The 16,487-nt window shown below is 54.0% G+C and overlaps 1 protein-coding gene across 1 annotated transcript in view; it reads left to right on the forward strand.

The window, feature by feature from the left end:
* Window positions 1–13,827: 13,827 nt before the first annotated feature.
* The window catches only part of FBN3 (fibrillin 3), a gene marked incomplete at both ends in the record, with an annotated part of 73,737 nt that continues 71,077 nt past the window's right edge, over window positions 13,828–16,487 (forward strand). The window contains one exon of the mRNA XM_084220966.1: window positions 13,828–13,994. Within this exon, the coding sequence (XP_084077092.1) occupies window positions 13,828–13,994 (167 nt within the window). The remainder of the gene's footprint in view (window positions 13,995–16,487) is intronic.

Raw genomic sequence — 16,487 nt, forward strand, 5'->3', positions numbered from 1 at the left:
AAGCAGCTTAGGGCAGTGCTCTGGGCTGGGAAAGGAGATGGATTGGGAGCATTCCCAGAGTCACAAAGGGACAGAGGGACAGTGGCAGCAGGTGAAGGGGTGGCTTGGACCTCAGACAAGGTGACTGCTGGGGGTGTTTAATAGCATTCCCATCCTGAGAAAGGCACTGATCTCTTCCCTGTGGGAGCAGGGCCAGGACCCAGGGAACGCTGGAGCTGTGTCGGGGGTTGGGGTGGAGCTCAGGGAGTGGTTCACCCTCATGGGATGTTCCTGACAGTGGGCAGGACTTTCCCAGTGCTCCTGGGCTCCAAATTCCCCCATTTTCCTGCTCTCCTCAGTGGGGTCTCAGTGATTGTGTCCCCAGTACCATCCCCAGAGCCTGATCCCAGCCTCAGTAGCTGGCATGGATAATTTGCATCAGAATAGTCCAAAAACTGGGATCAGCTTTGACCAGAAACACAGCATCCTTGGGCTGTGAAAAACTGCTGCAAAAACAGCAAGTTCAGGCTCCCTGGCTGCTGAGTTTTGTCTGAACACAGAGGCTGAATACCATCAGAATAGTTTGTTTTATTTCCAACTTGCCTGAAACCAGAGATTCCTGGGAGGTTTCCAAGCCAGTCGCTGAACCCAACTGGATTTTGATTGCTCTATTGCCTGTGAACCTGAAATCTGGAGCTGCTCTGATCCCTGCAGCACTTTGCTTGTCCCAGCTCCCTCTCCCGGCATCCCAGTGACCCTTTCACAATCTCTTTGTGTCAGGCTGTGGTTTGTATTTGTTGTATTTTTCACATTCCCCATTTATCATGGAACGGGTTGGGTTGGGAGGATCCTGGAGGATCGTCCAGTGCCACCCCTGCCATGGCAGGGACACCTTCCACTGTCCCAGGCTGCTCCAGCCTGGCCTTGGGCACTTCCAGGGATCCAGGGGCAGCCACAGCTGCTCTGGGAATTCCATCCCAGCCAGAAATTCCTTCCCAAAATCCCACCCAGCCCTGCCTGCTGTTGCTGTGAAGCCATTCCCTGTGTCCTGTCCCTCCATCCCTCGTCCCTCTGTGCCTCTCCTGTGGGAAGAGCAGCAGGATTCCTGTGTTCAGTCCCAGGCACGGAGGGAGCAGAGCTGAGCCCGACTGCAGCACATCCAAAGGTGGGGAAGGAGCCAAGGCCCTGGAATCCGTCCTGGGCTGGGAGCAGAGCAGAGCCTGAGCTCAGCGCCGGGGCAGCTCCGCACATGGAACGTGACGGCTTTGGAGAGCGGCACCTCTGCGCTCCAAAGTTCCAGGAATGTTCTAGGAAGTGGGCAGGAGCCTCCTGGTGTGGTGAGAGCGGGAGCAGCCCCATTGCCCTGCACTTTGGTCTCTCAGGATGCTGCTGTGGCACAGCAGCCCTCGGTGTCCCAGTGGTGTTTGGGGCTTGGAGCCCCCTGCCCCCCGTTTCCCCCAAGTGCTCCCCTCCCTTTATCCCCTTCCCTCTCATCCCACCAAACTTTTCCCTGCAGCCGGCAGAAAATGGGATTTTCTGGTTAATAATAAAATAAACACAGCAGTGTCCAGCACGGGAGGGGAGAGGGAGGGGGGAGAGCCAGGGGCTGGGATGGACGAGGAGCACAGGGCTGTACAGAGAGCTGGAGGTGCTGCAGGACAGGAAAATCCTGAGGGAGCTGGGATGGGATCTGCGTCCTCTTCCAGCTCCTGCAGCCTTAGGATTGTTCCTTGTGGGATTTCTCTCCCTTTTCCCAGGCAGTGCTAAGCATTTGGGGTTTGTTCCAGGGCTCTTTTTGTAGTGATGGGGAAAACATGAGCAGAGTCACTTCCCCACTCCTTGTAACAGGAATAAAACAGGATCAGAAAAAACAGCCTTTGGTGGGGGCCAAAGGTCTTGCAGAAGTTGCCTGCGTGGAATGGCAGCGAGCAGAAATCTCCAAGGATCTTCTGGGTGCTTGGGTGTTCTCCCTCTGTTAGTCCAGGTTCCACCCTCCCTCTGGGAAGGATTCAGACCCTGGGGCTGTGTTGATTTTGAGCCTGATTTGATTCCTTTCCCTGGGGAGTGCACACACACAAAATGAATGGTTGGAAAAGTGGATCCAGCCTCTGCTGTGAGGGAGGAACCTGTGATCCCCTCCAAAGCCCTGGCAGTCCCAAAGCCCTGGGATTGGATCTTGCTTGGATTTTCCTCCTTCCTTCACTCATTCACTTCACCCAGCAGCTGGAATCCAGCACCCGGCTGTGAACAAGGAATGGAAAAAGGGATCCTGGGGAATCTCTAGGGTGGGACTGGATAATCCTTAAGGTCCTTCCCACCCAAACCATCCTGGGATTTATGACCCACATGTGCCTTTTTGCCCCGCATCTCCTTCCTCTGCCCCAGCCAGGCAAACTCCTTCCCTGCACCCCAAATCCCTCAGGAAAAACACAAAGAGAGAATGGAAGAATCCAACTGAGGGACTGAAATGAGTTAAGGAGCAAGATTAGATCAAATATTTCCGAGCATCTGGGGCTTCTTGACCACCCCATCCCTGGCTGTCAGACCCTGAGCATTCCCAGAAGGAGTTAAGGGAGACCTGGGTGGGAGCCAAGAGCTTTTGCCGGAAGCTTTATCTTCCCCCCAAAAAGAATCTGATGTCTGGAGCTCTGGACGAGGCATTGTCCTCATAAAACACAACAAGAACAACAAAACAAGCCCTGCTATTCCCAGCTCTGTAACAAGCCATAAAATGGGGGGGGGGGGAGGCAAAAGGAAAAAAAAAGGCCCTGGAAATGTAAGAGTTTTATTAAACTGGAACCATGTGTTTCCCATAGTCCCGTCTCCATAAGCTGTGCACATCCCGTCCATGTTTATGTTCTCCTCGGGGGTGTGAGGGGTTTTTTTCCATGCCTGGGAATGATTAGGAGGGAGCCTGGATGAACTCATGTCTCCTGTGAGCAGCACCAGGAAACCTGCACACACCGGGAGGAGAGGCACCGATCCTGCGGGAGACTGGGAAGGGGGAAAGGCGCAAGGAAAAAGGGAAAAGGAAAATTCCAGAGTGGAAAAAGAGGAGAAAGCTGTCCCACGTGGCTTGTTGGAGGAAGTGTGGGTTGAGGATATTCCCTGGATATTCCTGAGGGCCTGGAGTGATCCTGCCTCACCCAGGGAGGCTCAGAGAGGCCGTGTGTGATTTTAACACCCCCCTCCTCTCCTGGGGTCTCCAGCACCCACCAGGCATTCCTTAAATGAGGAGATTATCCTGGAAAGGAGTGTGGAGCTCCCTGGAGACTTCCCAGGAAAGGAAAGGGCCAGGTCTGGGATTTGCCCTTGGAGCCCTTGGCCTGGTTGGAGACATTTGGGCACAAGGAGTGGCCACAGCGTCCGTGGGGAGCTGGGTGGTGACGTTTGGATTCAGATTTGGGCAGGAATGCCCCGGGAGGAAGGCTCAGAGGAGGAGTCTCGGGGGAAATGGGTAATGGGATATTTTTAGCTGGAATTGGCTGTGCTGTGGTTGTTGTTTCCATGTGGGTGAACAGCCCCGGGGAGGACTGGGAAGGACTGGGAATCATCCCCCGCCCGGTGAGCAGGTGTGGTGACACCTGCATGGTGACAGAGCTTCAGAGAAGGGACATTACATCATGGAGAGTGACCTCAGAGATCCCAGGGATTACGGAATTTCACCCATTTTTCCTGGTCCTGAGCCCATTCCCTCCCTCTGACCGGTGCCTCTCCTCCTACAGGACACCCAGGACTGGCCATCCATGATTTCCTGGGCATCTGGTTGCAAATCCCAGGCTGCTTTAGGTTGGAAGTGCCTTGGACTTGGCATCCAGCTGATGATATTTTTTTTCCCAATGATAAAGGTTTTTTCCTATTCCCACATTCTCCTTCTCCACTGATATCCATGCCTGGCAATCAAGTTTTCCCTCTAACTGTTCCTTTAGTGATAAAGTGGCTCCCTCAGCTTGGCCAGCCCTGGGACCAGGGACTTTCTCCCGGTCTCTGATCCCTTTTGGAGCTGTTTTATGGCTTCTGGGCCTCAGCTCATTCCCTTTGATGGCCCTGTCCTCATCCCTGTGGAAAACCTCTCCAGTTTGGGGTCTGCAGTTCCTAGCAGTGCCTGGACATTTTTTGCTGGGTTGTTCCAAGCCTGGCTGTGGACACTTCCAGGGATGGGGCAGCCCCAGCTTCTCTGAATTTCATTCCAGGGCCTCCCCACCCTCATAGGGAAAAATTCCTCCCCAGATCTCCTCTGTCCTGTCCCTCCAGGACAGTTTAGGAACAGCCCAAGGTGGATTCTCAGCCTGTGGGATTTGGTGGCCACTCTGTTCCTTCAGCCTTTTAATTCCTCCTCCTGGTGAACGCCTTGAACACATCCCAAAAATAAGGATTCGTGGGAGCAGAGCCAACAAACACCAGCACCTTTCCTGGCAGAATTCCTGCTCCCCCCACAGCCCTGAGAGGCCAAATCCACCTCCTGCTCCGTGGCAGCTGCCAGCCAGGAGTGGCCTTTTCCAGGGAATGACTCCTGGAGCTGTTGGCCCCCAGGGAAATCTGCTCCTGCTGCTGGGCAGAGGGAGCAGGAGAAAAGGGGTTTGCACCTCCAGGGAAGGCAGAGCTGCACTGTTCCCTCCAATCTGTAAATATTCCAGGGAAACAGATTTTCTGCTGGCTCTGGGTTTGTTCCCTCATTACCCCGAGCAGGGAAAGGGACCCTGCAGGACGGACTGGGGACACTGGGGGTGTCCTGGCCAAGGGTGACATCACTGAGGGGCTGACTCCAACTCTCACACGACCCTGACAGGCAGAGCCAAAGGATTCCAAAGGAAAATCTCCTTCCCCAGACCTTGGAATATTAATAATGCCTGCAAGGCAACAAAATAATGATGCAACTCCCCCGGGGACGTGGAAGGGTCTTTGCCAAGCAGCTCAGACACAAAGGCTCTGCTGTGTGTGCTTCCTGAGAGGAGGCTGCACAGATCTCCTGGAATGACTGGAATTGTGGAATCCCAGACTCCCAGAGTGATTTGGGTTGGAAGGATCCAACCCAACCCCTCCATCCTGGTGCAGGAAGTGACCAGAGGATCCCAGGTCCTGCTGCACACAAATTTCTTCCCATCCCTTTTGGCTCTTGCTGTGTTTTCCAGAAATTCCTTTCAAATGTGTCCTGAAGGTTTTGGATTCTTCCTAGACCAGTCAGACCAGTACCCATCCAGACCCTCAGGTTTGGGATAAAGTGATAAAAACTGATAAAAACCTTTGGAAGCAGGAGTCCTCCAGTCCTCCATGGCCTGCTCAGGAGAAGTGAGGCCCGGGCAGGAGGGCAGTTTGGGACCTGGATATCATCCATGACATGATGTTTGCAGGGCAGGACACCCATCCTTGGGCACATTTGGATGGAATTTGTTCCCCTCTTCCTTTGAGTGGCAGAGTGGGGCTCTGCTCCAGCATTTGGGACGTCCCAGGGAGGCCACGGGGCTGGGTTTGCTGCTGGGGAACAAAATCCAGTGTTTTTGTGGCCCTGGGCTGCAGCTGCTGTGCCATGGCCAAGCTGCTGCACACAGGCTGAGCTGGGGCAGCTCCAGCCTTGCCTGGGTGGTCTGGCAGCTCTGGAGCTCCAGACACTCCTGGTGCAGCCCCTTCCAGGGGAGAATCCTGGGACAGGGAGGGAAGGGAGGGATGTCCAGGCAGGAGGAGAGCTGAGAGGGTTTGCATTTACCAGCTGATGCTGCACCAGGAGCAAATCAAACCCTCTGGATGTCCCTGGGGCTGCAGAAATCCACACTTGGAGGAGAGTTACAGAGGATCCACCCACCCCATGCTCAGCCTGGCTGGTGAGCCATGGAATCACAGAATATTCCAGGCTGGAAGGGACCCCCAGGGACCATTGAGCCCAGCCCTGAGTTAAATGGTCCCTTTAACCTGGAATTCTGGGGTGGTTTGGGTCCCAGGGGACCTCAAAGCTCAGCCAGTGCAATCCCTGGCGTGGGGCACCTTCACCTCTGTGTGACCACCATGGTCAGAGGGATGGAGCCCCTCTCCTGTGAGGAAAAGCTGGGGAATCAGGCTGATCCAGACCTCAGGAACCCTGACAGGACACAGATTTTCATTTAATCACCCCCTGTCAGCAGCTCCTCAGCCTTTGCTCGCAGCTGTTCTCCCATCCTGCTGAAATCCCAGCAGATTTTCCGTGCAGGATCCAGCACCTCTTGTCTCTCTGTTTCCATGTTCCTCTTCCTGCCTGAATTCCTGAGCTGTGAACCCACCAGCTTTTCAAAGGAAGGGCTCTCCCCACACCAAACAAGGTGGATATTTTGGTATTCTTCTCCGATATTTTTCCCTTTTTTTCCCATTTTTGCTTCACCACAGGGTCCTGCTCAGCTGAGGGCGTTGAGGAGAGACCCATGAGTAACCCTGGGGTGCCATCCTTGCCCTCTGCTCCCTCCTGGACCTCTCCAGTCCCTGGGCATTCATTCCTTTGCTCCTCCTTGTGCCAGCTGATGCTCTGGGCAGGGATTGGCACCACATTCCTGGGCATGGACGTGGCTTTTCCTCATCTGTTGGCACTGGGAGACAAAAGAAGGATCTTTTCCATGAGGAATGGCTCCAGCCTGTGCCTGCTCATGCCTTGGATGTGCTTGGAAAGCAAGTGCAGAGCTCTGCCCCAGTCTCACCTTCAGGACAATCCAGTGTGCATTCACCACCCCAGGGTTTCTCCAAGCTGAGCTGTAGGAAGGGATCTCAATATTCCAGCTTTCCCTGAAATTGCCCTCTTGTTTTCCCTTGAAATCAGCTCTCAATATTCCAGCTTTCCCTGAAATTCCCCTCTTGTTTTCCCTTGAAATCAGCTCTCAATATTCCAGCTTTCCCTGAAATTCCCCTCTTGTTTTCCCTTGAAATCAGATCTCAATATTCCAGCTTTCCCTGAAATTGCCCTCTTGTTTCCCCTCGAAATCAGCTCACGTGGAATTCTCACCTTCCACGGGGGGAGGATGCTTGTGTGGTCACTCGTCCTAAAGAAACTTCCAGCTCCTCTGTCTGAAAGGGGTTTTTTTTTTAGGCTCTGCCTTGGCAGATCCAGGCAGTGAGTGGCTGGAAATGCTGCCCACGGCACCGAGCAGGAGTTCCTGGGATCTGGGGAGCTGGGCCAGGCCTCTCCATCTGCTCCAGCCCCGCTGCCAAGCCAAACTCCTGTGCTGCAGATCACACAAAGGGGAGAAAAGAGCCACGAAAAACCCTTGGAAAACGGGAAACTCGGAATTCAGGAGTGAGGTGGGGCTGGAGCAGGCAGATGTGGTGGGGAGAGTCACATCTGCCTGGGGAGGCGGTGGGGACACTCCAGACCCCAGGAACAAGGGCTGGATGTGCCTCCAGCCCACCTGAGGGCAACAAGAAAGGTGTTTGTATCCCTGCTTGGAATTTCACAGGAAATGGAGGGATCACCTTACTCCTGGCAGGAGAAAGAGGCAATTTTCCTTCTAAATCAGGCAGCTCCCGTGTCAAAAGTTCCACAGCGAAATCCCACTGCACTCAGAGCTGGGCTTTTTATGAATAAAATCTTAATAAATGTCCAGGGCTTGATTTTTCGCAGCAGCCTGGCCTGGCTTTGATCTCCCCTTGCCTGGGCTCAGCCCCTGCCAAGCCAAAGAGGGAAAAAGTCCCTTTGCCCGGGTTTAAAGCAAAGGGTGTTTTTCTAAAGCTCTTGGCTGTGGAGCCGTGTGTGATACATCATCCCTCGGCCCCATCCCTCCTCTCCCAAATCCAGAGCACACACTGAAACAATTTCCCTGTGGTTTCCCTCCTTGGTGGAGTCGAATTCCTAGAAAACAAAAGGAATGTTGCAAGGCTGGTCACAAGCTCCGAGGCTGGAAATGTTACACAGGACCGGGACCAGCCCTGGCGGTGGCACCTCGGCCCCAGCCCCTCACCCCGGGGATCCCTCGTTCCTCCCACAGGAGGGAAAATTCAGGAGTTTCTCCAGCCCTGGGAATGGCAGGAGGCTGTGAGGATTTTGGGAATTCTGCTGGCTCTTTGCCCCAGCCCTGAGGTCACTCCCTGAGGACTGACCTGGTCCTGTCCAAACCCAAAGTCTTGGGATGGGCGCAGACTCATCCAGGTGAATCCCCAGGGAATGCAGGGGCAGGAATTCCTCCTCTGGGATGGATTCCCAGAGAAGCTGTGCCTGCCACAGGGATCCCTTGGGATGGTTTTTTGCTTTTGGGATTTTTTTTTTTTTTTGGCACCTTTTAAGGGCATCTGGACAAGGTGCAGGAACAGATTTGTGTGGATCATCCCAGGAGGTGCCTGGTACTCCCTGCTGCCAGGAGATGGGATAATTCCCATCCTTGGGATCACCTGGGCTCATCCTCTGAATGCCCTGGCTTGGAAAGTCCTCAGGAGCCTTTGTGTCCACACATGGCCTGTTCAACGTGTTTTTGGCAAGCAGAGATCACTGGGCTGAGCCAAAGGTGAGGCAGGAAGGTGCTCCAAGCTGATTATTGATTTAATGTCAGGAATGAGGAGAAACCAGCCTGATTTGGGGCCAAACCCTGCTGGTTGTGTGTGGGGCTGGGAGGCCAGGGAAGGAGTTAATGCTGTGGAACATTTCCCTGAGGAGAGCTTTGTCTGGGCTGGTTCCTGAGTGCCTCTCAGTGCCTCCTGTGCTGCTCGCTGCCACTTCTGATCTCCAATTCCCTCTGAAATTCCACGGGGAGGTTCTGGAAATCCTGAGCAGCGCAGGTCCAGCCTGTCCTCACCCCCTCAGCCCCTTTTAGCCCCTTCCCATGAACAAATCCCTCCATCCCTGCTCTCTGAGCAGAGTGAGCAGTGTCCATCCCGCATTCCCTGAGCCCAGCTCTCTGCAGCACGAGAGCCTGGATTTGCTTTTTGCTTTTTCATTTTTTTCCCCTGATTTTTTCTGAGATGACATCACGGTTCAGAGCTGTTGCTGCCCTGACAGCAGTTGTGTCACCCTGGCAGAAGCAACACGGGCTAATTTTAGCCCAGGCAGTTTTTAGGTGACACTTTTAATAAAGGCAGGAATGGAAAAGTTCAAGGGGCTCTCAGGCAGCTTTGCTGGGGGCTCCTGACAGGCCCTGATGGGGCTGAACCAGCTCAGCTTTGATGCAGAAATGAAGAGGTGAAGGAATCAGGGCTGACACCCAAATTCCCAGCTCTCGTCAGGCTTGGGAGATCAAAGAATCCTGGAACAATTTGGGTTGGAAGGGAACTTAAATCTCACTTCACCCCTCCCCTGCCATGGCAGGGACACTCCCACCATCCCAGGGGGCTCCAGCCTGGCCTTGGGCATTCCAGGGAATCCCATCCCAGCCTCTCCCCCCATCACAGGGAGGAATTCCTTCCCAATATCCCACCTAAACCCCCTCTCTGTCCACGGAAAACCATTCCCTGTGCCCTCCATCCCTTGCCAAAGTCCCTCTCCGTGTTTCTTGTGGCTCCCTCAGGCACTGAAAATCCACAACTGGGGCACCCCAAGCTTCACTTCTCCAGCTGGACAACCCCAATTCCTGATTTCCCAATTCCTGAATTCCCAATTCCTGATTTCCCAATTCCTGATTTCCCAATTCCTGATATCCCAACTCCTGATATCCCAACTCCTGATTTCCCAATTCCTGATATCCCATTTCCTGAATTCCCAGTTCCTGGTTTCCCAATTCCTGATTTCCCAGTTCCTGATATTCCAGTTCCTGATATCCCAGTTCCCAATATCCCAGTTCCTGGTGTCCTTTCCTCCCAGAGAAAGTGCCATGAGCTTCCTGAGCATTAAAATGTGAACATTGAATTTAACAACTTTTAAAGCAGCTCTAAGCCCCCTCCCCTGGGCATTTCTATTCCAAAGGCATTAAGGAATGAGGATCTCATCCCATTTTCCCACAGGATTTTCCCACCTCCATGTGCTACCTGGAGCTCCCCAAAATGAGGAGATTGGATCTTTTTCTCTGCCCTCACTTGCGTTATTTATTGCTCAGTGTTTCACCTGCTTGCACAGGAGACATGGCAAAAATTCCTGAATCCAAACTGGGAAAACTCATAAATCCATTCTGGGTTTGTTAAATGGTTTGGACAGATAATGAATCATCTGCAAATATTTGATTGCATTCATGGTAAAGTTATAGGCTGTGCTTTTTCCTCTTCTGGATGACATTTTAGAAGCTTGAATAAATACAATAATTGAAAATTAATTAAAAAGCCCTTTGAAACCAAATTTGTGTTATCTAAAATAAAATTCTCTGTTCAGGTCACACTAAAACATCCATCAAATCACCCCCAAATGACTCCTCCTTTCTCTTCATTTCTCACTCTGCTCGGGGCAGCAGAAAACTCAATTACTCTGCAGGTTCTGCTCCAAGCACGTAATTAATAACAATAATAATTAATTACAGGCATTCTTCCCCTGTGCTTCACCCATTAAGAAGTGAAACCCTTCCTGGGCAGCTTTTGACAGCTCTTTGAGCTGAGCCTGAGCTGGGTTTAGGGCCTGAGCCTGAGCTGGGTTTAGGGCCTCTCTCCTCCAGGGGAAGGAAAATGCCATTTTTGGGTCTTTCCTGGCTCTTTTCCCCACGGGATGTCCCAGTAAAGGTAAAGCCCAGGTGGATTTAAACAGGAATGGGGCAGGACTGGGGAATGGGAATGGGAATGGGAATGGGAATGGGAATGGGGATGGGAATGGGAATGGGGATGGGAATGGGGATGGGAATGGGAATGGGAATGGGGATGGGAATGGGGATGGGAATGGGAATGGGAATGGGAATGGGAATGGGGATGGGAGTGGGATGGGAATGGGAATGGGAATGGGAATGGGATGGGAATGGGGATGGGAATGGGAGTGGGATGGGAATGGGAATGGGAATGGGGATGGGAGTGGGATGGGAATGGGAATGGGAATGGGGATGGGAATGGGATGGGAATGGGGATGGGAATGGGAATGGGATGGGAATGGGAATGGGAATGGGATGGGAGTAGGAACAGGAACAGGAACAGGAATGGGACTGGGAATTGCAGTGGGAATTGTCTCCTGGCAGAGCCTCGTTCCCTGACCGGCTCTGCCTTTCCCCTGGCATCCTGCAAGGTCGCTGTTAATTAGGCTGCTGTTAATTAGGCCGAGCCTCCCCTGACCCCTCTGGAGCCGGCAGGGGCTGCCTGGGAGCAGGGCTGGGAACAAAGGGAGCGGAGGAGAAGGGCTCAGGCTCCCCTGGATGGGGATGGAGCCGGTGGCTGCAGCTGGAGCTGCCATGCTGGGGCAGGAGGGGACGGGGCTGGACCCTGGGCAGTCCTGGGCTCTCCCTTGGGACCCTGCTCAAGGGGTGCAGGAGCTCCTCTGAACGCCTTGGAGCTGGAAATCAGCCGGATCTGGGCTATTCCGGGAGGATTCCTGGGCTTGCACCCCTGGGAAAAGCCGTGGGTGCAGTGGCACGGAGGAGAGGGAGGATTTATGTGCATTTTATTCTATTTGAAGGCAGAGGAAAATTGGGTTTTTTTTTGGTTTTATTGCTTTGTTTTTTCACCGAGCCAAAGAATGGAGTTGAGCTCCCAACTGTCAAAGTTCTTCCTCAGAAGAACATCTGCATCGTGCTTTTCTTTTTAAAATGATTTATTTTGAGAAAATGCTTCTTAACCTCCAAGGATTTTCTCCTCTGGAGCCAAGGTAACTTTTGGGTGTGAAGATCCTGGGCTGGGTCACCTATTCCTTCAAAAATCCATGTTTCAGGCGAGTTGCACTTCATTGTTTCACACTAAAGAAAAGTGCTTTCCACTCCATACTTTTGCTGTACCACACCACCCCTTCCCCCAAAATTACGACCGAACCCTAATTAACCCCCCCCACTAATTAATCCCTTTGAAGTGAAGCCGCTGTCAGGAGCAGAAATCGGGGCTCAGAGCCTTGGCTGGGGCAGAGGTGCCACAGGCTGCAGCCGAGCTCTCCCCCAGCCCCTCCTCGGAGAATTTGGGCTGGAGGATGCTGGGCTGAGCTACTCCCACCGCCCGGGCCCTCCCCCTGGCCTGGCTGAGGCTGTACCTTTTCTGCTCTGCCCAGGAGTGAGCCTTGCAGTCCTTCTGTCCTGCCCAGACCTCCGCTAAACAAAGGAGCTCTGGGCACATCCCCAGCCCCAGGACTCAAAGGTATTTCGCCACTCTCCGCAGCTGCACAGCTGGTTTCTTCTCTCTTTATCGGTTCTTTTCTCTGTTTGATTGTGTCTCGCACATTTTTATTTTATTTTTAATATTGATTTCATTTCACACTCACAGCCTTGCCTTGGAAATGTTTTCCTGCTTCCTTCCCAACCGGTTTAAAATCTGATTTTTAGGGCTTGGTTCTCTCAGTGCTTTCTCCGTGTCTTTCTCACAAGTGGGGTTTGCTGGAATTTCTCAGCGCTGCAAAGAACTTTTGGAGGCTTTTATTCCATTGAAGCTGCGACTCTCTGGCGGCTGTAAATGACTTTTCCATGCCTGTGTGAGCTCTCCGGGAATGTCCCGTGTATCGATCATTTGTCAGGCTCCTCATCCCCCCGCGGGGAAATGGATGCAGCTGGAATTCCTTCGCTTTAAATCGCTGGAGTGCGAAACTTTTTGTGCTTTATTTTAAATTTATTCTATTTTTTTTTTAATTTTTAAACCTTTTTTTTTTTTTTTTTTGCCACTTTTTCCTGCATGTGCCCCTTTCCTCGGGAGCTGCGGGACAGGGAAGGAACACTCCGCCTTTTGTGTGGCTGGAGATAAGCGGAGCCCGCAGAGCCAGGCTCGGGGGGCTGCAGGGAGGGCATTTCTTTGTCTCCTTTCCCCTTCCCACCCTCCTCACTCCCTGCGTTTGAAACCTTAGAGCCTGAAAAATTCCTGCCCTCCAGAGCTGAGGCATTCCCAGCTGGGACGCTGGGAGCAGCGAGGGAAATTGAACTTTGAATTCTTTTTAATTATTTTTTCATTAATTGTAGGGTTTGGGGTTTTTTTCTGGTGGGGTTTTTTTTGGGTTTTTTTTTTTTGGTTCAGACACATTTTCTGTCCTGCCTGGGCTGATTTTCGAGGCTGGGCTGGCCCGGGAAAGCTGCAGTGGGAGAGCAGGGGGGACAGTCAGGGGTGGCTCGGGGGCCTCTCCTTCCCCACCCGGGGCCTCTCGCAGCACAGATTGTTCCAGGAGGATTCCTCATTCCTGAAACTCCAAATTTTGGGGGTCCTGAGCTCCCCACGGGCAGAGCTGGGGGATTTGGGAGCGGTGGCTCTGGGATCCCTTCTGAGCCTTTCCCTTGGGATTCCTCATCTCCTCCCCCTGATCCCAGCCTTGCCAGACCCCAAAATCACCCACCCCTGGGGTGTCAGTGCCGTGCCAGGGGTGTCCCCGTGCCAGGACAGCTGTCCCCGGGGCCATGGTGAGCTGGGGTCTCCTGGAGCTGTGGGATGATGGCCACGAGCAGGAGCTGCTCTTTCCTGACCTTCTCCTCTCGCCTTGGAGGACTCTGGGTGCTCTTTGTTTCTCCATCAGGAAAATCAAACCACAGCTCCTGGGCATCTCCTGGCTCCCAGCTCTTGGGAAAGAAAGATTTGGCAGGGCAGGGGTGGGGACAGGCAGTGGGGACAGGCTGTGGGGACACTGGCTGGGCCAGCCTGATCCCCTGGATCACCTCCAGGAGGGGCTGCCTGGGCTGATCAATGACTTCCAAAACCAAAAACTCCTTCAAAAGCCTCTTTCCCCCTCTTTTCCTTCCAGAAAGGGAACTCCAGGACGGGTCCTCGGCACCCGGGGGCTGCTGCCAAAATCCATCCTCCTCCTCCTCCTCCTCCTCCTGCGAGGGCAGCAGGGAGCCTGCAGCTGGACAGAGCCCTCGGGGCACTCCTGGAACCGGGGCCAGCATGGGGGATCGGTGGCTGGCCAGGCTCCTGCTGGGCTGCACGGCCGTGCTGGCCGTGGCCCCGGCCCGGGGACAGTACGAGGGGGACTTGCAGACAGACAGATTTGCAGCCTACGAGGAGAGACCCCCGAACAGGGTGAGGAGAAGGGGCCAGGACTCGCTGCGAGGGTGAGTTGGAGTTCTCATCTCTCTGGAAAAGTGGATTTTGGGGGGTGGGCAGAGCGCACGGGGCTGGGCTGGTGGGGTTGTCCTTCCCTGGGGAAGGAGGGGCTGGATCTGGGAGGATCCCGTGGGAGCAGTGCTGGGCACTGAGCTCCTTTTGGGCTCACCTGCAGGGACGGCAGAGCCCCCACGCCCACCTGGTGGCTGGGTGGGCACAGAATTCCCAGACAGGCTGGGCACATCCCATCCCAGGCTGGATGGGGCTGGGAGCACCTGGGGCAGTGGGAGGTGACCCTGCCATGGCAGGGGTGGCACTGGGTGGGCTTTAGGGTCCTTCCAAGCCAGGGGTGGCACTGGGTGGGCTTTAGGGTCCTTCCAAGCCAGCCCATTCCGTGCCTGGCAGGGTGGCTGTGCCACATCCCTGGGGGTGTTGTCACCTCGGGATTTGCCCCTGGGGTCCCTCTGGCTGTGCTCCAGGTGCTGGGAGGGTTTTGCCCCTGGGAAGGGGGCAAACCTTGGGGCAGCTCCCGCTCCCTCCCAAATCTGGGGCCGTTTCCCACCTGAGGAGGGGGTCCAGGCCCGGCAGGAGAGCCCAGGCTGAGCTCTGCCTCTGCTCTGAGATGGTTCCTGGCCCCTGCTGCTCTGGGGTTGGTTTCAGTTCTTTGGCTGCAGCTCCTGGGCTGTGCCCCTGCCCCTGGGCAGGAGCAGAGAGGGATCCATGCACGGGGCTGGGCAGTGCCAGGGGCTGGGGAATGCTGGAATGCTGCTGGAATGGGGGCACTGCCCCAAAAAAGGGCTGGGTTTGGGCTGCAGCTGGAGCCCAGGTGGGGATGGAGGGATCTCCTCCTGGAACTCCAGACTGTGGGGATGGAGGGATCTCCTCCTGAAATCCCAGACTGTGGGGATGGAGGGATCTCCTCCTGGAATTCCATCCTGTCTAGATGGAGGGATCTCCTCCTGGAATTCCAGACTATGGGGATGGAGGGATCTCCTCCTGGAACTCCAGACTGTGGGGATGGAGGGATCTCCTGGAATTCCAGCCTGTGGGGATGGAGGGATCTCCTTCTGGAATTCCAGACTGTGGGGATGGAGGGATCTCCTCCTGGAACTCCAGACTATGGGGATGGAGGGATCTCCTCCTGGAATTCCAGACTGTGGGGATGGAGGGATCTCCTCCTGGAATTCCAGACTGTGGGGATGGAAGGATCTCCTCCTGGAATTCCAGCCTGTGGGGATGGAGGGATCTCCTCCTGGAATTCCAGCCTGTGGGGATGGAGGGATCTCCTCCTGGAACTCCAGACTGTGGGGATGGAGGGATCTCCTCCTGGAACTCCAGACTGTGGGGATGGAGGGATCTCCTGGATTTCCAGCCTGTCCAGATGGAGGGATCTCCTTCTGGAATTCCAGACTGTGGGGATGGAGGAATCTCCTCCTGGAAATCCAGACTGTCCAGATGGAGGCATCTCCTGGAACTCCAGCCTGTCCAGATGGAGAAATCTCCTCCTGGAAATCCAGACTGTGGGGATGGAGGGATCTCTTCCTGGAATTCCAGCCTGTCCAGATGGAGAAATCTCCTCCTGGAAATCCAGGCAATGGGGATGGAGGAATCTCCTCCTGGAATTCCAGCCTGCATGGAAGGGAATCCTTGAAACAATTCTGGGAAGTTTAGTTATGGATCAATGTTGGGAGGTTGGACTTGATGATCTCTGAAGTTGTTTCCAAATTTAATCATTCTGGGATCCTCCCTGGCCTGGCTTTTGCTGCTTTAAGGCCTCAGGGTCCTTTTCTGCTGTGGGATTTCCCTTTGGGAAAAGCAGATCAGTCCCAGTTCCAGGTTTGCTTCTCTCAGAGTGGCCAAAGGAACGAAGCAAGGGGGAAATGTCAATAAAGGTTGGCTCAGCTGTTTAAATCTGGGGTTGTTCCACGCTGTGGGCACGTGGGTGACCTTGACAACTGCATTTTGTGGAATTATCTCTTCCCCAAAGCCACCCAGTGAACATTTAATCCCATTTATCCCTGGTGTCCGTTTAACAGCTCAGGACACCATTGCAAATATTTGCTGTGGCTTTTCCTTCCCAGCCCCCCAGCTTTCCCTTTCAGGGAGATAAACCAGCTCCAGGGCTGGCAGGGAGGAATTTGGAATTCCAGAGCTGGAATTTAAACCCAGCTGAGCTCAGCTGTGTCCCTGGGCTGGACTGGAGATTCCCTGGGCACTGGGGGTGCTGAGAGAGGGTCCAAAAATGTGGATGTTGGGTCTGGATGGAGGAAAATGGACAAAGGTTGAGGATTTGTTGGATTTGAGGGTGGAAAACCATCCCAGGGCCCCTGGGCTGGCTGCAGCTCTGCTTTATTGGTCCCCTGAAAGGATTTGATTTCCCCAATGCGAATTAATCAGAGTTTTCCCTTCCCACACCTTTTATTCCAGCTCCCAAAATCTTTTACAACGTTTTCCTGCCATTCCTGGAGGATTTTATCCGTGTTTTCCTTCCCCAAAAGCCT

Source organism: Fringilla coelebs, assembly GCF_963513975.1.
Source record: "Fringilla coelebs genome assembly, chromosome: 24".
In the NCBI taxonomy this organism is placed as follows: Eukaryota; Metazoa; Chordata; class Aves; order Passeriformes; family Fringillidae; genus Fringilla; species Fringilla coelebs.